General features: G+C 54.6%; 1 protein-coding gene across 10 annotated transcripts; it reads right to left on the reverse strand.

The window, feature by feature from the left end:
- Positions 1-354: 354 nt before the first annotated feature.
- MATK (megakaryocyte-associated tyrosine kinase) lies at positions 355-25,080 on the reverse strand. Of its 10 annotated transcripts, none has more exons than XM_074025368.1 (15): positions 24,813-25,080; positions 11,341-11,472; positions 7,436-7,658; positions 7,183-7,242; positions 6,694-6,807; positions 6,481-6,596; positions 6,172-6,391; positions 5,508-5,601; positions 3,976-4,041; positions 2,086-2,185; positions 1,921-2,005; positions 1,763-1,836; positions 1,378-1,573; positions 899-985; positions 355-811 (listed from the first exon to the last, which is right to left on the reverse strand). In XM_074025368.1, exons 3-15 carry the CDS (start codon positions 7,505-7,507, stop codon positions 572-574), a joined length of 1,524 nt encoding a protein of 507 aa, XP_073881469.1. In that variant the 5' UTR covers positions 7,508-7,658; positions 11,341-11,472; positions 24,813-25,080; the 3' UTR covers positions 355-571. The 10 variants fall into 10 exon arrangements, with proteins under 10 accessions (XP_073881469.1, XP_073881468.1, XP_073881474.1 ...); XM_074025367.1 differs by lacking the exons at positions 11,341-11,472; positions 24,813-25,080 and adding exons at positions 7,982-8,064; positions 8,537-8,756; XM_074025373.1 differs by lacking the exon at positions 7,436-7,658 and having other exon boundaries at positions 11,341-11,409.
- Between the last annotated feature and the right edge of the window lie 300 nt (positions 25,081-25,380).

Here is a 25,380-nt window from a genome sequence, read left to right on the forward strand (position 1 = left end):
TGGCCAGCGGGCAGGTTCCAGCTGGGTGGATCCTCCATGGGCAAAGATGCGGAGGCCCCGTGTGCGGGCACATGGCTGCAGGAGGCAGGGGCTTGGGGCTGGTGGGTGCCAAAGACAAGGCCAAGGATCAGTGGGGTCCCAATTAATCGATCCCATCATGTGGGCTGCAGTGGGTTCCACAGAGGAGGGAGGTGACTGCTGGGGCCAGGGCACACAGGGCATCCGGGTGGGGGGGTGGACCTCTACGGGAGGACCCAGGATGCCTGGCGCCTGGGGGTGTCCGAGAGCAGATCGCCGAAAGCGGCCTCCGGGAAAGAGGGCCTGGGGACAGAGAGAGAGACACAGGCGTCTACAGTCCTTGGAATCCGTCTTTATCGGGGCGATCATCCTTCGCCTTCGCAGGTCTGGGGTGTTCACGGGCCGCCCAGAGCCCCTTACGCGGGCCAGCCCCTGCCGTGGGCACCAGGACGATGCCTTGCCGACCTGGACCCTCCTTGGGCTTGGCCGGTGTCCCCACGCCGCACTGCCCACTCTCTTGGTCCTCTGGGGCCAAGGGCCCCACTGGGTGGGGTCAGGGCTCCTGGCTTCGGGGCGAGGTGGAGCCGTCAGTATCCTGCCCTGAGACGGAGGCGGGGGCACCCGCGCTGCGCAGCTCCCGGGCCAGCTTCTCAGCCAGCTTGCGGAAGGGTGGCCGGCGGGCGGGCTCTGCCTCCCAGCAGCTGCTCATGAGGACGTGCACGGGGCCTGGACAGCCCTCAGGGGGCTCCATGCGATACCCCTTCTCCACGGCTTCCGACACCTCCTTCAGTGACTGTGGACAGCAGGCGTGGGCAGGGGTCAGGGCCACAGCCTCTGGACCTGCCCGGAACCCAGTGCCTCCCTGGGGCCCCCTGCTCACCATTTTAGGGTACGGAGCCCGTCCATATGAGAAGACCTCCCAGAGCAGCACCCCAAAACTCCAGACATCCGACTTGCTGGTGAACTTCTGTGGGGCCCGAGACAGGGGTGAGGAGGGACCCCTCAGGGTTTCTGCTCCAGCCTCTGCTTCCTCCAGGAAGCCCTCCTGGGTTGACCCTCACTCTCCGGTCTCCTAATTGATTCCTCCCCCAACGCCGCCCACAATCGAGTCTAGCTCAGCCTTCATGCATGAAGGAAGTCTGGTCATTCTTCACCTCAGTCCTGAGCCCATGCCTTTTTCAGAGATGGAGAAATTGAGGCCCAGAGGGAAGCTAAAAGGAACAATTACGGGCCAAGAGCTTCCTGGGGAGGCGGAGCCATTGCCCTTGGAGTTTCTGAGAGGCCAAGTGACATAGCCAGGGTCATACAGCAGAGCTGGGGGGACCCCAAAGCCCCAGGGGTGTGTGAAGGAGGGCTCACCCCGTGTTTGAGAGCCTCGGGCGCCGTCCACTTGACGGGCAGCCGGCTCGAGTCCAGCCCTTTCCGCTCTGCTTTGGCCAGGCCAAAGTCGCTGACCTTGGCCACCAGGTCCTCGGAGACCAGGATGTTGCGGGCGGCCAGGTCGCGGTGCACCAGCTTCTTGCTCTCCAGGTACTCCATGCCCTCGGCCACGTGCCTGGGGGGAGCAGGGGGCAGTGGGGGCTCAGGTGCCGGGACGCCTGCATTCACGGCTCAGAAAGCTCTGGGTGCCTGGGCCACAAGCTCAGAAAGCCTCCCTGCCCCGTGCCTCAGTTTCCCCTTGATGGATCTTGGAATCTGCCCCCCGACGACCCCCACGCCCCGGCACCCTGAGAGCCCCACTTACAGGGAAAACTGCAGGAGCTGAGCGGTGTTCACGAGGGCTCGGCCCCGGGTCCGCAGAAAGTTCACCAGGTTGCCCTGTTGGGGGTGGGAGACAGCCGTGGGGGATGTTAGGGCTGCTCTGCCGTGTGGGACCCCCTCCCCGCCTGAGCCCCGCCCCACCTTGCTCACGTGCTCCATGACAATGTACAGCCCCTGGTGCAGGATCACGCCCAGGAGACGCACCAGGTTCTTGTGTTGCATCTTCCTGGGGGCGGTGGGGTGGGCGTGAGGGCGGGGCTGGGACCCCCCCATCCCAGGGTCCCCAGCCCCCACCCCGGGACTCACGTCATGACGGCCGTCTCATCCAGGAAGGCCTGGGCCGTCACGTCGCACTTGATATTCTTCACGGCTACCTTTTGCCCCAGGTACTCACCCTGCAGGACGGCTTGGGGGTGGGGGCAGGGAACGGGGTGAGATCAGGACCCCCAACAAACAGCGACAGAGAGACAAACGGACAGGCCCACTCACACCGGTGCCCATGTAACACTCACACAGCTGCGGGTCCCCACGCTCCCCATCCCCCCCACCCTCACAAGCTCCAGACCCAAGATCAAAGAGAACCGTCTGGTCCTCACGCGGTGGCTCACGCCTGTATTCCCAGCACTCTGGAAGGCTGAGGCAGGCAGATCACCTGAGGTCAGGAGTTCAAGACCAGGCTGACTAACATGGAGAAATCCCGTCTCTACTAAAAATACAAAACTAGCCGGACGTGGTGGCACATGCCTGTAGTCCCAGCTACTCGGGAGGCCGAGGCAGGAGAATCGCTTGAACCCTGGAGGCGGAGGTTGCAGTGAGCCAAGATCGCGCCATTGCACTACAGCCCGGGCAACAGAGCGAAATTCCATCTCAAGAAAAACCAGAAAAAAACAAAACAAAACAAAAAAAACCAAAAACAAAAACAAAGAGAGAACCATCTAAGCCAGGGGTCTGTGAACCTCCACCCCCCAGGGGCCAAATCTACCCTGTCAATTCTTTTTGCAAGACCTTTGAGCTCAAAATGTTTTTTGCATTTTTATTTTTAAAATATTGATACAGGGTCTCACTCTCTCACCCAGGTGAAGTGCAGTGGCATGATCACAGCTCAGTGTAGGTTCAAATTCCTGGGCTCAAGGGATCCTCCCATCCCAGCCTCCTGAATAGCTGGGACTACAGGCATGCTCCACTGTGCCTGGTTATTTTTTTTTTTTTGTACAGATGGGGGTCTTGCTATGTTGCCCAGGCTGGACTTGAACTCCTGAGCTCAAGGGATCCTTCTGCCTCGACCTCCCAAAGTGCTGGGATTTCAGGCATGAGACACCACGCCTGGCTGGTTTTTGGGTTTTTTGTTTTTTTTTTGAGATGGAGTCTCGCTCTGTCGCCCAGGCTGGAGTGCAGTGGCGCTATCTCGGCTCACTGCAAGCTCTGCCTCCTGGGTTCACGCCATTCTCCTGCCTCAGCCTCCCGAGTAGCTGGGACTACAGGCACCCACCACCACGCCCAGCTAATTTTTTTGTATTTTTTTTTAGTAGAGACGGGGTTTCACCATGTTAGCCAGGATGGTCTTGATTTCCTGACCTTGTGATCCACCTGCCTCGGCCTCCCAAGGTGCTGGGATTACAGGCGTGAGCCACGGCGCCTGTCTGGTTTTTGCATTTTTAAATGGTTGTAAAAACAAATCAAAAGATGAGTACTGTTTCAGGACATGTGAGCATTATACAAAATTCAAATTTCTGGCCCATAGTTTTCATGGCCATGCCCATATGTTTACATATTGTCTGTGGTTGCTTTCACTCCACAAGGGCAGGATTCAGCAGCTGTGACAGCAGCTCCCTGACACATGAAGCAAAAAATATTATTACAGAGAGTCTGCTGACCCCTGATCTAAACCCCAGAGTCTTCCAGAATAATAATTTCAGGGAATGGTGTTCCAAACATTCCAAACAGAGGGACTGACCATACAAGACCCTGGCAGTGTGAAGTCACTAACATTGACTGCTTGAGTTCATTGACCCCTCATGACAGCTGCCATTACCCCGTGTTCCAGAGGGGGAAACTGAGGCTCAGAGGATTTGCATGTCTTCAGTTGCACAACTAGTAGGTTGTTAAGTATGGGTTTGAATTCAGCTCTGTGACTGCAAAGCCTCAATATGCACCTCCCACCTTCCTTCAGCACCCCCAACCCGGTCCGCCACTCACCTCCAAATTCTCCCTCTCCGATCTGCGCTCCCAATGTCAAATGCTGCAGGTTCAGTAACCAGCCCGCTGTGGAGTGAAGACCCAGTCAGAGGGGTAATGGGCCCCCCAAACCCTCCCATTGGGGGTTCTACTTGGTGAGAGACTAGGTGAAGTCTCTCACAGTGCTGCAGCTGTGGATACACATTTGAATGGCTGCTGGACCTGGCAATGCCCCTAGGACGTATCAGAGACACCCCACTCCTGGTACCAATTACTGTTGTCGCAACAGAACTATCTCAGGTTGACCTGAGCAAAAACGGGCTTATAGGAGGGATAGTGGTGTGAATGGTCAAAGCTGGGGGCCTGCCTGGCTGAGACCCTCAGATTCCACATTTGCCTTCCAGGAACTCCCTGTCAGGCTCAGGGAGCAGTGCCAGGAAACACTTCAGGTCTCAGGTCTCAAGAGAGAAGAGCTGCCCTTTTCTCTTTGGCTCTCTTGTCCCTCCAAATACCTGCTGGGCTCTTCCCTACACAGTTCTTTACCTCTGACCACTCAGAAACACACACAGAGCAAAAAAAAAGAAAAAACAAACAAACAAACAAACAAACATGGAGACCCATAAAGGTTCCAGAATATTCCAGGGCTCTGGCCTCCCTGACCCTTCTCCCAAGCACTCCTGTGTTGTCCCCTCCACTGTCCTCTGGTTGGTTCTGCAGGCGTTCTCTTCTCCCTCCAGAAAGTAACCCCTCCAAATGCCATGGTCTTAAGGGATCATTGGTCAGGGTGATGCTAGTGTCCACCTGGGTGCCATCCCTGATGGATACAGATTTCCCTGGGAGAGATGTACTTTCGAGGAGACAGACATGGGGTGGGAAGAGGCATTTGCTTTTAACCTTAAACACTGAGGATTTCACTACTCAGGGGCTGGAAAAGCATTTCAGGTGAAGGGAACAGAATAAACAATGGCTCAGAGGCATGAAGGAAAGGATGATCACAGTTGACCTGGGAGGGGTGGATGCGTGGAGGAAGGGCTTTGCAGATGAGGCTGGAAAGGTGGCTCAGGCCATGCGGGCAGGTTCTGGAAGGTAGTGGAGCTGCCGGGCCTCTCTCCCTGGAGGCACGATTTCATGACAGAAAGATAACCTTGAGGCCGCACTCAAGGCCTGGGCTGGAAGGGGGACTCGCCCTCTGGGAAGGAGGCAATCTAATGGGAGGGCCTGAGGCTGGACTGTGGGGAGGGGAGGGGAGCAGATTCACCAGGTGTTGGTAACCTGGCCAAGGAGGGAATGCTGGAGGGTGGGGTGGGTGGAGGTTCAGGGCCAGGTTTCTGGCTCAGATGGTGGATGATGGCAAAGCTGGGGACCTATCAAAAAAAGGACTGATCTGTGTCTGTGGGTACCCCCAAGGCAGCCCACGTCTTCTATCCCATAGTTGGGCATGGAGACAGGCTTGGGTGATCTGGCCTCAGAGGCGCGGGGGCCCCAGGGCCTTTCCTCCCGGGCTGGGCTAATGCGGTCAGGGAAGGGGGTCTGCCCTCCTGGGCGTCCCCTACCCCTGGCCAGCTCCTCCTCGGCAGACTTGGTCCCGTGTTTCCGCTTTGGTCTCACCAGCTTGGTGCAGATAGCGCCCTTGTCCTTGCTGTAATGCTGCAGGATGTGGGGACAGCCATGAGCCCAGCCCCAGGGCGGGGAACCCCGGCATCCTGTCCCCTTCCTGGGTGGCCTCTGGGGAGGGTGGGTGGGACCGGGGAGGAGGAGAAAGGCTGGTTTCCATAGGAACGGGAAAGGAGGCAAGCTAAAAGGAGGCGGAGTCCTCTGGATTGGTATCAACTTGGGGGGGTCCTGGGGGTCCCCAGAGGAGTCACCCTAGTCCCTGGAGGTAGAACCAGACTGACTCAGACCACCTGTAGGATGGGCGGTCCATAGGGATCAACCCCCTGCCCATTTCTGCATTAAGGAGAATCCTACTGTGAGGTCCTCCTGTCTGCCTATCTGAGATGGGATGGGGGCCTGGGGGGCCCCAGGGACTACCCCCTTCATCTCCACATTGGGGAAGCACAGAGCTCAGGGGGATCCCGGGCGATCAGCACAGAGGCAGGGATGGTGCCTGCCCAGCTGCTGGGGAAGGGATAGAAGTCAGGTGACCGGCCCCTCCATCTCTACATAGGGGAGTCTCCAGGGCTGCAGGGATGGGGTGGGGCCTCTGGATGGCAGCACCTCCACCATGTCCATGAGGTTGCAGAAGAACACGGCCTCATCGATGGTGAGGTGGCCGTCGCGGTGCAGCACGCGGTAGTGGATGACGTCACGGCCAAAGCTCACGCACAGGACGTAGTCGCCAGGATGGCGCGCGGACTCCCGCACCAGGAACAGCCCATCCTCAGGTGGCTGCAGCTGCTGGACAGCCTCCTGACCCGAGATCTTCCCGTGGAACCACCTGGGGCCACAAAAGGGGTGGGTTGGACCAGGCTGTGGGGGGCGATCACCTACTGCCCCCCACTCCAGGCCCCTGTCCCGCCCACTCACGGCATGAGGCTGAGCTTGGGGTCCGTGGAGAGGGCCTCCCGCTCCCGCAGCGCCCCAGCTGCCAGCAGCCCCTCCTGCCCGCTGGTGTGGTGCTTGACGCGGTACCAGCTCTTGTTCTGCCAGGGAGGAAGCACAAGGTTGATGTGGGGGGTGTGAGGGTGGTCCTGGTGGAGCCCCCAGCCCCCACGCACCCACACCCTGGCCGCCTCTCACCTCGCAGGCCTCCAGGATGGTGACCACGTCGCCCTTGCGGAAGGCCAGCTCCCCTGGCTTGGGGCGGGTGTGCTCGCATTTGGTGATGCACTGGGTACCCGGGGCCCAGCGCCTCTGCAGAGAGGGCCAGGAGAGGGGCGAAGGGAGGACATCACGGAGATGTGGGGAGCAGAGGCATGGGAGGGGAAAGAGGACAGGAGGGAGAAAGACATAGAGATTGGAGAAGAGCAGAGAGGCAGAGAAAACAGATGCAGACATCTGGGAAGGAGCGAAACGGGGTGAACAGCGCTCAAAGAGAGAAATCGTAAAGTCACAAAGAGAGGACAGGGACAGAAGGTCAGGAAGCCAAGATGACTGAGAAAGGCCAGGCAGAGCCCAGCAGAAGCGGGTAGAGGGCAGAGAGTACAGCCGTCCAGGAAGGGGGCTGAGGGTGTGGCTGGAGTTGAAGAAGGACCCGGGGGATAGAGGAACCAGGCTAGACACACTCACCGTTGGCATCCTGGCTGAGACAGGCGGGGGGTGCCAGGCTCGGAGGAAGCGGGGGCTCACCTGGGGAGGGGGCAGAGTCCAGGTGGGAGTTGGGCTGGGACCCAGGGTCCAGTTCCCACCACTTCCAGCCCAGGCCAGGTGGGGGCAATGGCCAGGTAGGGGCAATGACCAGGCAGGCAGAGAGCCCCCGAGAGGCATCCTGGGTGGGACCCAGAGCTGGCTCCCCAAGTCCCTTTGGGGAAGTGATCTTTACCCGGGGAAGTTCTTTAGCAGAATCACAGCCATGAAATGCCCGCCAGGAAAGCAGGGAGCCTCGCCCCGCCATCGCCCCCAGAGGGAAACTGAGGCAGGGGAGAGGAGCACTGAGCAAGTGGCCACAGTCGGGGACGCTGGGAATGGCCTGCCACAGTCCGGGCGGCTGGCACGGGAGGTAGGGAGCTGGGTGCCACTGGACCGAGCCTGGTTCTTCCTCTTTTCTGGTAAGTAGGCAGGGGCAGGGTGGGGAAATAGGGATGAGTCAAGGTCATTCCCAAAATTCTCTGACCGTGGGGTGGACTGGGGGCAGGGGTGGGTCCAGTAGCCCTGCTGGGCTCCTCCGGCCACCCGCTGAGCCTCTCTGATCCCCCCAAACCCAGGACAGACACACAAAGTCGCTCACTGCTGCAGGGGTGGGGGACCCTCCCTGCCTCCCCCATCTCCAGGACCGCTGGTGGCTGGGAAGTGGGCGGTGCTGGGGGGTGAGTCTCAGCCCCTCCAATATGCACCTCCCCTGAAATCCTCCAGTCCCACGTGTACTCACACGCATACGGATGCATGTACACGCACAGAAACACACGGGGCTCGGACACAGGTGCGCGCAGACAAGCAAATGACCACGTCCACCTGGAAACAGGTGTGCGCACACGTCCCCGCGCGTCCGCGCGCATAAGCGCTCCACACCTGGGAACGTGCGCACCTGTCCCCAGCCCCCGGCACACACACAGCCGCCCCACACTGAAACACCTGGGCGCCAGCACCGGGCCACTCCGGCACGCAGGGCGCTACGCAGGGCCGCGCACACGCTTCTCGGCCACACGCGCACAGCCCTCCACGTGGACGCGCGGGTACACACGCCCGGGGCTCGTAGCCGCGCACACTCGCACCCAGGAAACCCCCGCCGCCACCACGCCGGGTCCGATCTTCTCTGAGCACCCTCCGCCCCAGCCGCGCAACCGCCGCGCGCCCGGGTCGCGCACACTCGCGCGCACACCGGCCCTTCCTGCGCACGTCCCGGACCCACCCCCGCCCAGAGCCCTCGGGGTTTCCCCCACCCCGGCCTCGGGGTCTCTCCACCTCTCCCCGCCGAGGTGCTCACCTGCTTAGGGGGCGCCCCCGGGCCGCGCCCCGCGCCCGCCCCCAGGAGGGCCTCCGCGAGCCGGCTGCGCACACCGAGGCGGTCCCGGCTGCACAACTTGGAGCGAGTTGCTCCGTTTCCTCATTTTGGGGGCGAAGGAGGGTCGGGGAGTGGGGGGAAGCGGGAGGCGCCGCGGCCTGGGAGGCCCCCGCGGGTCCTAGCGCCGGCCGCACTGCAGTCTGCTCCGCGCGCCGCCGCCGCCGCCGGCCCCTCCCCGCCCCGCCCCCGCGGCCCCCGGCGCCTCCCGCGCTCCCCGGGCGGGGTCCCGGGGCGCGCGCGGGCGCCACGCCTGGCCTTGACCCGGCCCTGTCGGGCGTGCACCCCCCCACACACCCTGGGAAGCGGGGTTCTTGGAGCGTGGAATGGGTGCCGCCAGCGCGCGTGGCGGGGGCCGGGGGTGAGGGAGAGTGAGCTGCCCGTCCGGGGAGGTAAGCAAGGCGCCAAGCCCGGACACCCAGAGGATCCTTCGTACTCTGCAATTCCAACTCCCTCAGTGCCGCCCATTTTAGCACCCACCGTCTCAAGGGCTATTGGTGGTTGTCAAAAAGCCTTCAAAAATGTCACTCACTATCTATATCCTTATCATAATCATCAACATTAAGGGAAAATTGGGGTAACAGAATCATCGGGAACTGTAATCATCCGGATGCAAATTTCTTAGAGCTGCCCTCCTCGGAGGGTAAAAGGGGGGCCTGAGAGTTGGGGAGACCTGGCTCTGCCCAGAGGTAGGCGCTACCGCTTTTCCAGCAGGGATTTCCTCCCCCATAGGGAGGGTGGGGGCCCCACCCACTTTCACCTCACAGAACAGTTTGATCTCACTTGGTCTTGGTGGACAGGACCCTGGGCCCCACCGATGGCTTTGTGGTTGGGGTGACCAAACCGCCCAATCCGCTTTCACCCAATGCAGGCCTTTATTTTTATTTTTTATTTATTATTATTATTATTATTATTATTTTTTTTTTTTTTTTGAGACGGAGTCTCGCTCTGTCACCCAGGCTGGAGTGCAGTGGCCGGATCTCAGCTCACTGCAAGCTCCGCCTCCCGGGTTCACGCCATTCTCCTGCCTCAGCCTCCCGAGTACAGGCGCCCGCCACCTTGCCCGGCTAGTTTTTTGTATTTTTTAGTAGAGACAGGGTTTCACCGGGTTAGCCAGGATGGTCTCGATCTGCTGACCTCGTGATCCGCCCATCTCGGCCTCCCAAAGTGCTGGGATTACAGGCTTGAGCCACCGCGCCCGGCCTATTTATTATTATTTTTTTTTTTTTTGAGACGGAGTCTTGCTCTGTCGCCCAGGCTGGAGTGCAGTGGCCGGATCTCAGCTCACTGCAAGCTCTGCCTTCCGGGTATACGCCATTCTCCTGCCTCAGCCTCCCGAGTAGCTGGGACTACAGGCACCCGCCACCGCGCCGGGCTAGATTTTTGTATTTTTTTTTTTAGTAGAGATGGGGTTTCATCGTGTTAGCCAGGATGGTCTCGATCTCCTGACCTCGTGATCCACCCGTCTCGGCCTCCCAAAGTGCTGGGATTACAGGCTTGAGCCACCGCGCCCAGCCATATTATATATTATTATATTATATTATATTATGTTATGTTATGTTATGTTATGTTATGTTATGTTATATTATATTATATTATATTATATTATATTATATTATATTATATTTCCCAGGCCATCCAGGATGCTCTCTCATCTCACTAGCATCAATTTAATCCCAGCTGCAGGCTGGGCCCAGTGGCTCACGCCTGCAATCCCAGCACTTTGGGAGGCCTAGGTGGGCAGATCACCTGAGGTCAGGAGTCCTAGACCAGCCTGGCCCACATGATGAAACCCCGTCTCTATTAAAACTACAAAAATTAGCCGGGCACGGTGGCACACACCTGCAATCCCAGCACTTTGGGAGGCTGAGGTGGGTGGATCACAAGGTCAAGAGTTCAAGACCGGCCTGGCCAAGATGGTGAAACCCTGTCCACTAAAAATGCAAAAATTAGCCTGGTGTGGTGGTGGGCGCCTGTAATCCCAGCTACTTGGGAGGCCGAAGCAGAGAATTGCTTGAACCTGGGAGGTGAAGGTTGCCATGAGCCGAGATTGCACCACTGCACCCCAGCCTGGGCAACACAGTGAGACTCTGTCTCAAAAAAAAAAAAAAAAAAAATAGAGGTGGGATCTGGCTATGTTGCCCAGGCTGGTCTCAAACTCCTGCACTCAAATGATCCTCCAACCCGGGCCTCCCAAAGTGCTGGGATTCCAGGTGTGAGCCACCACGCGATCTCAGCTCACTGCAACCTCTGCCTCCTGGGTTCAAGCAATTCTCCTGTCTCAGCCTCCTGAGTAGCTGGGATTACAGGCACGTGCCACCACACGCAGCTAATTTTTGTACTTTTAGTAGAAATGGGGTTTCACCTGGTCAGGCTGGTCTCAAACTCCTGACCTCAGGTGATCCACCCACCTCAGCCTCCCAGAGCGCTGGGATTATAGGCGTGAGCCATGGCGCCTGGCTTACCGGCCTCAACTTTCTTTCATGGGGTTGTAATTTACTATTAGAAGATCTTTGGGGAGGATGCCCCCGTGTCTATGGTTTTAGCAGCACCCACAGCTTCATGGATCTGGCTGTGGGATAGTCTAGGGTGTGGCTCCCCAAAAGGCTGGGGACGCTGCAGCTGTCCTGTCACGGTCACTGCGGGCCCACCATATATGGCAAACCACCATCACTAGAAGTGTCAAAATACCTGCAGCGGAAAACCCAGCCACCTAATGTGCTTCTCACCAGAAGCTGCTGCTGACCACAGGTGCTCCGCCGAGGTCTGCCTTCTCTTCGTTCGCGAGGGAAATGTCCCTGCATGGGAGGGACATTTAAGACGCTCTAGCACCCCATGGAGACTTTCTCCTCTTCCTCTCTCTGCAAATCAATGATATTTAGTGTCAGTCCTCCCAAGGAACCCCAGGGCTCCTGGCAGGAGGCCTCACCCCAGAAGAAATAATAAGAGGAACCAAAAGGGTCTTGAGCCCAGAGAAGGGCGGACTTAAGGAGCTGGTGTTGGGTTTCCAAATCATCAAGGGCTGGCCTGGGGTGCAGGGAGCTCCTCCAGCTGGGTGGGGACATAGACACTGAGCTGTGCCTGACTCTCAGGGATAGATTTGAGCCTGCGGTTTATCTGAATCAGAGCCACAGAAGGGGTAACTTCAGGAGGGGGTGAGCTCTCTGTCCTGGGAGGCATCCAATAATTGGCCACTTTGCTTTTTTTTTTTTTTTTTGAGACGGAGACTTGCTCTGTTACCTGGGCTGCAGTGCAGTGGCGCTATCTCGGCTCACTGCAACCTTCAGCTCCCAGGTTTAAGCGATTCTCCTTCCTCAGCCTCCTGAGTAGCTGGGATTACAGGTGTGCACCACCATGCCCGGCTAACTTTTGTATTTTTATTTTTATTTTTATTTTTTTTGAGATGGAGTCTCACTCCCGTCACGCAGGCTGGAGTGCAGTGGCGCGATCTCGGCTCGCTGCAACTTCCGTCTCCCGGGTTGAAGTGATTCTCCTTCCTCATCCTCCTCAGTAGCTGGGATTACAGGTGCCCGCCACCACACCCAGCTAATTTTTGTATTTTTAGTAGAGTCGGGGTTTCACCATGTTGGCCAGGCTGGTCTGGAACTCCTGACCTCAGGTGATCTACCTGCCTCGGTCTCCCAAAGTGCTGGGATTACAGGTGTGAGCCACTGTGCCTGGTGCAAATAATTGGCCACTTTGAATCACAAAGACTCTAGGTTTCTTTCAGGCCTCAGAGGTGGCCGCACCTGTTTCTAATGCCTCCTGCCGAGGAGCTGGGGGACTCACCCCTCCCTTATGCCAGCCTGAGTGGGTAGACTGGACTCCCAGATTCCCCCAGTCCTGAACTCCCCACCCTCCACCTCTCATCCTTGGTGACCCCCTGTCAACTTGATTTCAGAAGTTCTCTGATCTGCAGATCACCCTCCTGTTGCAGGCTGGTGACAGAGCAGTCCCCTTTCTGGTGTCCTGGCTGCCTCCAGATCTTCACCTTTCCCTGCATAGCTAAGGGATGGAAATGTGATGGTGGCCCTCCCTCACTCTAAATCCTTCCATGGCTCCCCACTGCCTGCAGGCGAGAGCCTAAAATGCTCAGCCTGGCATCCAGGGCTCTTCATGTTTGGCCTCCAACTGATCTCCCAGGTCCCATTTTTTCTTCTCCTCTCACCAGGGAACTAATATTCTAGTGAGTCCGAACTGCAGGAGTTTCCATGCCTTTGTGCTGGCTGTTACCTCTCCCCTGGAATGCCCTTCCCCCGGTGTCCAGCTGGCCTCTCCAAGCTCACCCTCCCATGTGCAACTCACGTGGCAGCATTTGGGGAAAGCCTTCCTCGAGGACATCCCGACACTTCCTAGAGCAAGGTCCCCCTGAAAGGGCCCCTTGCTAGAGGCACTAGTTCTCTTGTCTCACTGTGTGGTGGGTGCGAGCCTGGCTGTCTCTCTTTGGTCTTGTCTCACTGTGTGATGTGTGTCAACCCGGCCGTCTCTCCTTGGTCTTGGTGACTGAGCCCATTAGCTTGCCCGAGAAAGAGGCCAGACTGGAGGAAACACAGCCAAGAAACAGGGAGAGACACTGAATCCCAAGGGAAGGACTGGTTCCATATCCTTGGAACAAGCGATGCCTGGAATTCACGTGACACCTAGTTTTAGCAGCCAGTGTTTCTTTTTTGATTTCTTCCCGAGGGGGTTCCTGCCACTTACAAACAAAGGGATTCTTAATACTCAAAATAGTACCAGAAGTGGGGAGTTGACATTAACAGACTAATGTGGAATTGCTGAGTCAAATTAGATTGCCCTGATCCCAGCTGGGAAGAGGGATGCCTTGAGCTTCTCTTTCCATAAGTCCATAAATCCGTCTTCCATTCCCTGAGTCAGGCGGCAGTAGGCTTCTGTCCTTTGCAGTGGAACAGCCCAGTGGACACAGTAATCTCTCCACCTCCTCCCCTTCTTCTTCTTCTTTTTTTTGAAACAGAGTCTTGCTCTGTTGCCCATACTGGAGTCCAGTGGCACGATCTCGGCTCACTGCAACCTCTGCCTCCCGGGTTCAAGTGATTCTCCTGCCTCAGCCTCCCAAGTAGCTGAGATTACAGGTCCCCGCCACCACGCCTGGCTAATTTTTGTATTTTTAGTAGAGACAGGGTTTCACCATGTTGGCCAGGCTGGTCTCGAACTCCTGACCTCAAGTGATCTGCCCGCCTCGGCCTCGAAAAGTACTGGGATTACAGGCGTGAACCACCACGCCCGGCCTCCACCTCCTCCCCTTCTTGACTGCTTTTCTATTTCTTTCCTATCCCAATCTCACCATTCTTCATATCCCACTCTCCTCCCATAGATCCCCCTCTGGGTGTCATAATCTGCCTAACCCACTACTCTCCAAATTCCTAGAGATCACTGGGACCAGCCTTCTCATTTTAGAAGTGGAACAGCTGAGGCCGGGCATAGTGGCTCACACCTGTAATCCCAGCACTTTGGGAGGCCAAGGCAGGCAGATCACCTGAGGTCAGGAGTTCAAGACCTGCCTGGCCAACGTGGCAAAACCCTGTCTCTACTAAAAATACAAAAATTAGCTGGGAGTGGTGACGGGTGCCTGTAATCCCAAGTACTCGGGAGGCTGAAGTAGGAGAATCGCTTGAATCCGGGAGGTGGAGATTGCAGTGAGCTGAGATCGTACCACTACACTCCAGTCTGGCAACAGAGTGAGACTCCATCTTAAAAAAAAAAAAAAAAAATGTGGAAAGTAGAACAGCTGAGACCCAGAGAGGCGAGACTACCTGTCCTTAGTCACACAGCTGGCCGGGGGCTAAAACTCAGGCCTGTAGACTCCCCCAATTGGATTGCAAACTTCTCTAAGGCACGGCACCATTCTTATTCTTCTCTACAAATACTGTTGGAAATCGTAGTAGGCAATGAACATAGTAGGTGATGAGTCACGTGACAGGCACTTTACATAATTTATCAATCAGGGCTGGGATTGGCTGCCTGGGATGGAGAACTCCAAATGCTAGAGGCTTGAAATGGATAGAAATGCATCATGACTGAGGCAGGCAATGCTGGACAGTGTCAGGGACCCGGGCTCCTGCGTCTTGTTCAGCCTTTTCAGCACATGAATTTCCAACTCTTTTTTTTTTTTTCGAGACGGAGTCTTGCTCTGTCACCCAGGCTAGAGTGTAGTGACACGATCTTGGCTCACTGCAACCTCCACCTCCTGGGTTCAAGCGATCCTCCTACCTCAGCCTCCCGAGTAGGTGGGATTATAGGCACCTGCCAGCCACCACGCCTGGCTAATTTTTGTATTTTTAGTAGAGATGGGGTTTCACCATGTTGGCCAGGCTGGTCTCGAACTCCTGACCTCAGGTGATCCACCCGCCTTGGTCTCCCAAATTGCTGGGATTACAGGCATGAGCCACCATGTGCAGCCTCACAACTGAGCTTTCTGAACCTGGAGGACAGGCCAGGGTTGGGGGGGGCCACTGCAGCCGGACGTGGGGACACCCGAGCCACTGTGGCCTCCGTGGAAGTCGTCCCTTGCCTAGCCAGTCCTTGACTGGAGTCTGCAGTTAGATCACACTGCCCCAATTAGCATGCCTTTAAATTTAGCTTTCTCCCCCCAGCCAGGGGACTCCGGGATTCAGAGGAGGAACGCTGGCTCTTTCGAGGAAAAACGCTGCATCACTCATTCTGCAACCGCAGTCGCTGTCTGCCAGGCCATTCTCGATTCCTTGAGCGAAGGGCCTCTCGGGGCGAGCTGCTTTGGGTGCCTTTGCTGGAAAACCCTTGCCCCGTCTTCCTCGTCCTTAAGATGCAGCCCGGCAGGTTGTTTTCCAGCCATGTTTGCAGGTTTCATCCGTGGAGACTGGGTCTGCGTCACATCCGGCCTTAAAAGCTTCCCGGCCAGGTGCTGTGGCTCATGCCTGTAATCCCAGCACCTTGGGAGGCCGAGGCAGGTGGATCATCTGAGGTCAGGAGTTTGAGACCTGTCTGACCAACATGGTGAAACCCCGTCTCTACTAAAAAAACACAAAAATTAGGCCGGGTGCGGTGGCTCACACCTGTAATCCCAGCACTGTGGGAGGCCGAGGCGGGCGGATCACAAGGTCAGGAGACCGAGACCATCCTGGCTAACACGGTGAAACCCTGTCTCTACTACAAATACAAAATATTAGCCGGGCGTGGTGGCGGCGCCTGTAGTCCCAGCTACTCAGGAGGCTGAGGCAGGAGAATGGCATGAACCGGGGAGGCGGAGCTTGCAGTGAGCTGAGATTGCTCCACTGCACTCCAGCGTGGGTGACAGAGCTCTGTCTCAAAAAATAAAAAATAAAATAAAATAAATAATAGATAAATAAAGTTTAAAAAGAAAACAAAAACTCGGCCAGGCGCGGTGGCTCACACCTGTAATCCCAACACTTCGGGAGGCTGAGGCGGGCGGATCACGAGGTCAGGAGATCGAGACCATCTGGCTAACACGGTGAAACCTCATCTCTACTAAAAATACAAAAAAATTGCCAGGCGTGGTGGCAGGTGCCTGTAGTCCCAGATACTTGGGAGGCTGAGGAAGGAGAATGGTGTGAAGGGAGGCGGAGCTTGCAATGAGTGGAGATCACGCCACTGCACTCCAGCCTAGGTGACAGAGTGAAGACTCCATCTCAAAAACAAAACAAAACAAAAATACAAAAATTAGCTGGGTGTGGTGGCGCATGCCTGTAATCCCAGCTACTTGGGAAGCTAAGGCAGGAGAATCACTTGAGCCCAGGAGGCAGAGGTTGCAGTGAGCTGAGATCAGGCCACTGAACTCCAACCTGGACAATAGAGTGAGACTCTCAAAAAAAGCTTCCTATGGCTCCCACTAAACTCAGCATGCCTCCTAGCACTTCATTACCTGTGCAGTCCAGTGGCTGTCACCTCTCTGCTCCCAGCTTCTCCCTTGTCTCCCAAAAGCTCAGGCATGGGGCAGCCACAGGACCTTTGCACATGCTCTTCCCATCTCCTAGTACTATGTCCTTCCCCCAGCTCTTCTCAAGTCCAACTACTTCTCTGCACTTTCAGCTTCTCTGAGAGACCCTCCCTGGCCACCCCATAGTGGCCACCCTTAGTCACTCTCTATTGTCAAAGCTGGAATCCCCACCTGTTATCCTGTCTCGCTTTTTATTGTCAATCTCCCTCTGTCCTTGCTTCCCACGACAGACTATATGTTCCTAGTGAGGGTAACAACCAGCCCTGGCACCAGCAACCATTTAGGTCTGGAGCCTGGCACATAAAAGACCCTTACAGAACAAATAAACAGAAGCAGATAAGAGGGTAAAGTCTGAGGAAGGAGGCCCGGCATGAAGGCTCACGCCTGCAATCCCAGCACTTTGGGAGGCTGAGGTGGGAGGATTATTTGAGCCCTAGAGGTGGAGACCAGCCTGGCTTATATAGTGAGACCCTGTCTCTACAAAAAGTAAAATAAATTAACTGGGTGTGGTGGTGCATGCCTGTAGTCCCAGCCACTTGGGAGACTGAGGCAGGAGGATCACTTGAGCCTGGGAGGTGGAGGCTGCAGTGAGCTATGAGTATGCCATTGCACTCCAGTCTGGGCAGCAGAGCAAGACCCTGTCTCAAGAAAAGAAAAGAAAAGAGGAGGGCAGGGGAGGGGAGAGGGGAGGGGAGGGGAGGGGAGGAGAGGAGAGGAGATCAAGTAAGGAGAATGGGAGATACACATTATTCCGGAAGACAAGCCATGTCTACTCAAGAGCAGCTCCTAAATCTCTCCTCCAGGATCCCTCTTCATCCTCCCATGACCTCATCCTCTAACTCAGGGCCCAGCAAACTGTCTCTGTCCTGCTGGCCTCTGTCCCAACTGCTCAGCTCTGCCACTGCAGGGATGCCATAGATAACATGGAAGCCAAAGACCATGGCTGATTCCAATAAAACTTTATTTATGGACATGGAAATTTGACTTTTATATTGCTTTTTCCTTTCCTTTCTTTCCTTCCTTTCTTTCCTTTCTTTCTCCCTTCCCTTCTCCCTTCCCTTCTCCCTTCCCTTCCCTTCCCTTCCCTTTCTTTGACAGAGTCTCACTCTATTACCCAGGCTGGAGCACATTAACGTGATCTCGGCTCACTGCAACTTCTGCCTCCTGAGTTCAAGCGATTCTCATGTCTCAACCTCCCAAGTAGCTGGGACTACAGGCATGTGCCACCACACCCGGCTAATTTTTGTGTTTTAGTAGAGACAGGTTTCCTCATGTTGGCCAGGCTGGTCTCGAACTCCTGACCTCAGATGATCTGCCCATCTTGGCCTCCCAAAGTGCTGGGATTACAGACATGAGCCACCATGCCCGGGCTCATATTACTTTTCATATGTCGTATAATATTATGATTCCGTTTTCCTTCAACTATTTACAAATGTAAAAAAACAATTTTAGCTGGAGGAGTTGTGCAGATACAGAGAGCAGGTTGGACTTGGCCCTCAGACTGTAGTTTGCTCTCACAGTCTTTATTTTCTTATAAGTAGGTGCTTTTTTTTTTTTTTTTTGAGATGGAGTCTTGCTCTGTCACACAGGCTGGAGTGCAGTGGCGCGATCTCGGCTCACTGCAAGCTCTGCCTTCCGGGTTCACGCCATTCTCCTGCCTCAGCCTCCCGAGTAGCTGGGACTACAGGTGCCCGCCACCGCGCCTGGCTAATTTTTTGTATTTTTAGTAGAGATGGGGTTTCACCGTGGTCTCGATCTCCTGACCTTGTGATCCGCCCGCCTTGGCCTCCCAAAGTGCTGGGATTACAGGCATGAGCCACCGCGCCCGGCCCTGGTGCTTTTATTTTTTAATGGAGTCTCCCTGTGTCGCCCAGGCTGGAGTGCACAGGCGTGATCTTGGCTCACTACATCCTCTGCCTCCCCGGTTCAAGCTATTCTCCTGCCTCAGCCTCTTGAGTAGCTGGGATTACAGGCACGTGCCATCATACCCGGCTAATTTTTGTATTTTTAGTAGAGACGAGGTTTCACCATGTTGGCCAGGCTGGTCTTGAACTCCTGACCTCAAGTGATCTGCTCGTCTTGGCCTCCCAAAGTGCTGAGATTACACGTGTGAGCCACTGGCTGTATTTTTCAATCTGTTAAATTAAACCTGCTGATACTCATGGCCTGTAATAAGCTCTCAAGAAGTTTTAAAAAAAATAAAACTCTACCGCTTCTCGGCCTTTTGCCTAAGATCAAGTGTAAAAATAAAACCCAAAATATATAAATAAAGCTCCTCAACTCAGCGATGAGTCCCTCAAGGGTAAGTATATTCTTTTTTTTTTTTGAGACGGAGTCTTGCTCTGTCGCCCAGGCTGGAATGCAGTGGCCGGATCTTAGCTCACTGCAAGCTCCGCCTCCCGGGTTCATGCCATTCTCCTGCCTCAGCCTCCCAAGTAGCTGGGACTACAGGCGCCCACCACCTCGTCCGGCTAATTTTTTTTTTGTATTTTTTTAAGTAGAGACGGGGTTTCACCGTGTTAGCCAGGATGGTCTCAATCTCCTGACCTCGTGATCCGCCTGTCTCGGCCTCCCAAAGTGCTGGGATTACAGGCTTGAGCCACCGCGCCCGGCCAGGGTAAGTATATTCTTGTTGGTATGAATAGCAGCTGAGATTTACAGGGTGTTTTACTGTGTGCTGAAGACAAAGCAATATAATGTGCCTCTCCTCAGGGGTTGCTGTTGCTGTTTTCAAGCATTTACCTCCATATTTCAAAATAATGTGTTTTACACATCCCTTGATTTATCAGTTGGATGTTGTCCATTGACTTCCTATTCCTGAAGGTCAAAATTTAGCTCTCTTAGGCATTCTGCGCCCCCAATAGTTAAATCACAATTTTTGCTTAAATGAAAATTCAGTGCTTATACTATATATTAATATAAATATTATTGACAGTGGAGCAATGTATCCTAAGAACGTTATTTTCTGGGACCTGCTTTTTTATTTCCCTGGAGTTAGTCATCGCCTTGGTTTTATGTGTCTGTGACACTTTCTTTCCCCCAGCCCCTCCACCAGAACTGGCGTCTCCACTCAGGACTGGTTGCTCCTACTGCCCAGCTGTGATCCTGGCCCCTCTCTTCTTCAGCACAAGGGGATTCTTGGGATGTAGCTCCTGTTTCTTGGGCGTGGGTCTTCCTGTTTCTTGGTTTGGTCCCTTGTTTTAGGAATGGGCACCCCCTAGGGTTTCCAGAGAAAGTGTTTTCCTCCTACTCTCCTGGGTAATTAGTGGTTTGGCTGACAGTATTGTGGGTGGATAATTTTCTTTTGCCCCATGTTTTCCAGCTTCTAGTCTTGGGCAGCTGAATGATCAGAAGTTGTCCTGTTTCCTCATCCTTTGCCTGTCCCATGGCTATTCTCTCTCTCTCTCTGGAAGCTTGTAGAATCTTCTTGTTCCCTACATCCTGCACTTTCACAGTGGTGGGTTTGGTGTGGGTCTATTTTCAACTATTGTGCTGAGTACTTTGTGGGCTTTTCATGTGTTCTCTTCCTGGGAAACTTTCTTGAATGATATCATTGGTGATTTCTTCCACTTTGGTTTCTCTGGTGTCTTTGTGGAACACGTTATTGTCATAGGGTGGACTTCTTGGATTGATCTTCTCATTTTCTTGCCTACCTTCCTCCCATCCTCCGACTTTCTACTTTTTCTTCCAACCCTTCTATTGACATTTTAATTTTGACTATTTTTTTTTTTTTTTTTTTTTTTTTTTTTGAGACAGGGTCTCACTCTGTTGCTCAGGCTGGAGTGCAGTGGTGCAATCACAGCCCACTGTAGCCTTGACCTCCAGGGCTCAAGCGATCCTCCTGCCTCAGCCTCCCAAGTAGCTGGGACTACACGTGCCTACCACCATGCTGGCTAATATTTTTTATTTTTAGTTTCACTGTGTTTCCCAGGCTGGTCTCAGACTCCTGAACTCAAGCGATCTGCCTGCCTTAACCTCCCAGAGTGTTGGGATTACAGGCATGCACCACCATACCCAGTGACCATCAGAGTTTTCATTTCCAAGAGCTCTTTGTGGTCCTTTTATCATTCCTCTTGGAAAGACAAACTTGGCCGGGTGTGGTGGCTCATGGAGATCAGGAGTTTGAGACCAGCCTGGGCAACATGGTGAGACACCCTCCCCACATCTCCAGATAATATGTAAATAAATAAAATAATTTCTCAGCCAGGTGCGGTGTCTCACGCCTGTAATCCCAGCACTTTATTTTTATTTATTTTTTTTTTTTGAGACGGAGTCTCACTCTGTAGCCCAGGCTGGAGTGCAGTGGCCGGATCTCAGCTCACTGCAAGCTCCGCCTCCCGGGTTCACGCCATTCTCCGGCCTCAGCCTCCCAAGTAGCTGGGACTACAGGCGCCCGCCACCTCGCCCGGCTAGTTTTTTTTTGTATTTCTTAGTAGAGATGGGGTTTCACCGTGTTAGCCAGGATGGTCTCGATCTCCTGACCTCGTGATCCACCCGTCTCGGCCTCCCAAAGTGCTGGGATTACAGGCTTGAGCCACCGTGCCCGGCCAATCCCAGCACTTTAGGAGGCTGAGGCTGGTGGATCACCAGAGGTCAGGAGTTCAAGACCAGGCTGGCCAAAATGGTGAAACCCCATATCTACGAAATATACAAAAATTAGCCAGGTGTGGTGGTACACACCTGTAATCCCAGCTACTCGGGAGGCTATGGCAGGAGAATCACTTGAACTTGGGAGGTGGAGGTTGCAGTGAGCCACGATCACATCACGGCACTCCAGCCTGGGCGACAGAGGGAGACTCCATCTCAAAAATAAAAATAATAATAAATAAATAAATAAATAAATAAATAAATACAGGCAAACTTATACTTGTTTCCTGGCTGTTATATCCTCTATGATCTCTCTGAGGATAAGATGCATACAGGTTTTGTTTTTTTCTGTTCTGTGTTTTTTTTTTTTTTTTTTGGAGACGGAGTCTCGCTCTGTCACCCAGGCTGGAGTGCAGTGGCCGGATCTCAGCTCACTGCAAGCTCCGCCTCCCGGGTTTACGCCATTCTCCCGCCTCAGCCTCCCAAGTAGCTGGGACTACAGGCGCCTGCTACCGCGCCCGACTAGTTTTTTGTATTTTTAGTAGAGACGGGGTTTCACCGTGTTAGCCACGGTGGTCTTGATCTCCTGACCTCGTGATCCGCCCGTCTCGGCCTCCCAAAGTGCTGGGATTACAGGCTTGAGCCACCGCGCCCGGCCTCTGTTCTGTGTTTTAATCAGGAACATAAGGATTTTTCTAGAACTGTTTTCTTCTACCCTCTTTGTCTCTCCTTCAAGTTACTTTTCTTTTCTCTTTGTGGATTTTGGTCTCTCTGTTGACTAACAATTATGACAGAGTGCTACAGAGCTCACGGAAGCCTCCTCACCACGGGGCGGCTTCACTGTGGGGTGGTTGGCGGGTTGGGGGTGGTCACTGGGCGGGAATCCCAAAACATTAGCAGCATCTGGAAGGCTTTTCTCATAGCCTGGCATCCAGCGTTCTAGAAGCCACAAGAGAGTACGCATCTGGGGTCACTATTTTATGTGTGACTTTAATGGCCTAGGTTTTTTGTTTGTTTTTGTGTTTGTGTTTGTTTTTTTGCAATGGCACGGTGTTGGTTCACTGCAATCTCTGCTTCCCAGGTTCAAGTGATTTTCCTGCGTCAGCCTCTCAAGTGGCTGGGATTACAGGCATGTGCCACCAAGCCCGGCTAAGGTTTTTTTTTTGGTGGAGATGGAATTTCACCATGTTGGTCAGGCTGGTCTTGAACTCCTGACCTCAGGTGATGCCCCTGCCTCAGCCTCCCAAAGTGCTGGGATTACAGGCGTGAGCCACCGTGCCCGGCCTGGTTTTTTTTAAAGACAGGGTCTCACTCTGTCGTGCAGGATGGAGTGCAGTGGCATGATCATAGCTCACTGCAGCCTCGACCTCCAGGGCTCAAGTGATCCTCCTGCCTCAGCCTCTCAAGCAGCTGGGACTACAGGCATGGATCGTCATATCTGGCTATTTTTTGTTTTTTTTTTTTTTAGAGATGGTGTCTTGCTGTGTTGCCCAGGCTGGTCTCAAACTCCTGGGCTCAAGTGATCCTCCTGCCTCAGTCTCCTGAAGTGCTGGGATTATAGGCATGAGCCACTGCACTTGGTCTTAATGGCCCATTTGCAGAGCCCCTCCCTCATCCCTGCCCTCCATGGAGCCTGGGTCCCTGTGCCTGAACCTTTCTGTGCAGCAAGCATTTTAAAATGCATTTTCTTACTGAATTCTCACAGCTCCCTGCACGGTTGGTGCTACCAGTTTGTCCCCAGTTTTATGGAAGCTTAAGACGGTAACATGAGCTGTCCCCACGCTCCAAAGCTGATAAGTTAAAGGACCACGCTGTGACTAAAGCCCGGAGCCCAGAGTCCCCCTCACTGCGTGAAGTGACGGCTTCTGGCTCAGCCTTGGCTTCCCCAAGGAAGGCGATGAGTGTTTGTTGATTGTCTACGGAATAAATGTCAACATCCTCAACGGGAGAAATGGAGAAACCACATGAATGGTGGCCCAGCACACATCACAGGCGTTCAACACACATACGGAATGAATGAGCAGCTGAAAGAACAGGAGTTGAGGCCGGGCGCGGCGGCTCATGCCTGTAATCTCAGCACTTTGGGAGGCTGAGGCAGGCAGATCACCTGGGGTCAGGAGTTCGAGACCAGCCTGGGCAACACAGTGAAACCCCGTCTCTACTAAAATACAAAAAAATTAGCTGGGCATGGTGGGAGACGCCTGTGTTCCCAGCTACTTGGGAGGCTGACACAGGAAAATCACTGGAACCCAGGAGGCGGAGGTTGCAGTGAGCCGAGATCATACCATTGCACTTGAGCCTGGGTGACAGAGCGAGACCTTGTCTCAAAGAAAAATAAAATGTGTCTTGTAAGGTCATGAGAAGAATTAAGTTAGATCGTAAGCACACAGTAAACAGGTGATGAATCAATGTCGTTATGATACCCAGTGAAGAAAAGCAGGAAGCAAGATGGTATAAATGATCCACCCATAAACAACCAGGCATTCAAGAATAGAAAGCGGGATGTCTGGGCGCGGTGGCTCAGGCCTGTAATCCCAGCATTTTGGGAGGCCGACGCGGGTGAATCACCTGAGGTCAGGAGTTTGAGACCAGCCTGACCAATGTGGTGAAACCCCATCTCTACTAAAAATGCAAAAATTAGCCGGGCGTGGTTGCACACGTCTGTAATCCCAGCTACTCGGGAGACTGAGTCCAGGAGACTCACCTGAACCCGGGAGGCAGAGGTTGTGGTGAGCCGAGATTGCACCATTGCACTCCAGCCTGGGCAACAGGAGCAAAACTCCGTCTCCAGGAAAAAAAAAAGAAAAGCAGAAGGGAAATGGAGTGTTCACAGTGGCTGATTGTTTTGTGATGGTTTTGTTTTCCTTCTTCCATTTTTCTGGATTGTCCAAGTTTTTCATAATGGGAAAAACCCAATTCACAGTAAAAACATTTATGTGGAAAAAATACATGTAACATTAAATTTGCCATCATCATTTTTTATTTTATTATTTTTATTTATTTTTTTGAGACGGAGTTTTGCTCTCTCATCCAGGCTGGAGTGCAGTGGCACAATCTCGGCTCACTGCAACCTTGGTCTCTGGGTTCAAGCGATTCTCCTGCCTCAGCCTCCCGAGTAGCTGGGATTATAGGCGTGCACCACCACACCCAGCTAATTTTTGTATTTTTAGTAGAGACGGGGTTTCAAACTCCTGACCTCAGGTGATCCGCCCGCCTCAGCCTCTCAAAGTGCTGCGATGACAGGCGTAAGCCATCGCACCTGGCTGATGCTACCTAATGCATTTCATGTGCAAGACTTGGGAGGGACCATTTTCCACCCAGGGTGGCTTCTCCACCTTAATTAAGACCTTAAGTGGGTCTTAATCCGATCACCCGAAACATCTTCTCTGTCCCAGAAGCTAACCCAGGGAGGCATCCCGGGACAAGACCAATCTTTTCCCAAACGCCCCCTGAGCCTGGCCAGGGAGATGCTGCCTGCAAGACTGATTGTGACTGGGCCGGCGGACTCAGGGCATCTTAGCGGCCGCCTCTCCGTCCTGTCCTGTCCCTGACCTTGCAGATGCAGGTGACAGCCTGCCCTTCCGTTTTTGTCTTTCCAGCCCCGCCTGCCGGATTGGGTTCCAGCCCTGCCCACACGCCGGGTATCATCCCGCCCACACTCACCGATGTCGCCTAGCAACCCGGCTCGCCGCCAGCATCCGCAGCCCAGGTCCCCGCGCTCCAGTGCTCTGGCGGGGAGGGAGGGAGGGGTTGCCTCTCCAGCCCCCTGCAGCCCGGTGTCTTCCCGCCACCCGCCGGCCTGCTCCGGGGACCGCGGCCCAGTGGGACGAGGGCTGGGCAGGACGGGTCAGGAGCGACTGCTTTTCAGGCCCGTGGGCTCCGTAGCCCAGACGGTCCCTCCATCTGCACCCAATCCTTTTGCTAACCAACTGCTTGATTTTGCTGTCGCGCCGCCTAAACTTGGTTTTTTGGAGTTGCTAGGAGGGCCGACTTAACTCTTTGTCAGCGGGGCTGGTTTTCAACCACCTGGTGGTGGGAATCCTGTTTGGCTTCCCGGGGAGCCGGGGATGGGAACGGGAACCGTGGGTGGGAGGCTTCCGAGAGCCGCCTCTCCCAGAGCGTAAGGGAGGAAGCAGGCTGCCGGTAAGGCCTGGGGTTCACAGCAGGGGACGAGGTGCCTCCCACCAGGGGCTACTGTGACCGCCAGGCCTGCCAGGGCGTGCCCCTTCCC

This window comes from Macaca fascicularis, chromosome 19, assembly GCF_037993035.2.
Source record: "Macaca fascicularis isolate 582-1 chromosome 19, T2T-MFA8v1.1".
Lineage (NCBI taxonomy): Eukaryota > Metazoa > Chordata > Mammalia > Primates > Cercopithecidae > Macaca > Macaca fascicularis.

Bases quoted from the DNA above. Each gene is read 5' to 3' on its own strand.
- MATK (XM_015440786.3), bottom strand. From the start codon at position 11,415: ATGCAGGGACATTTCCCTCGCGAACGAAGAGAAGGCAGACCTCGGCGG. The intron at 4,042-5,507 runs GTAGGGGACGCC...TTCACTCCACAG, and splicing joins CGAGGAGGAGCTGGCCAGGG to CGGGCTGGTTACTGAACCTG. The intron at 1,574-1,762 runs GTAAGTGGGGCT...TGCTCCCCCCAG, and splicing joins CAGCTCCTGCAGTTTTCCCT to GCACGTGGCCGAGGGCATGG.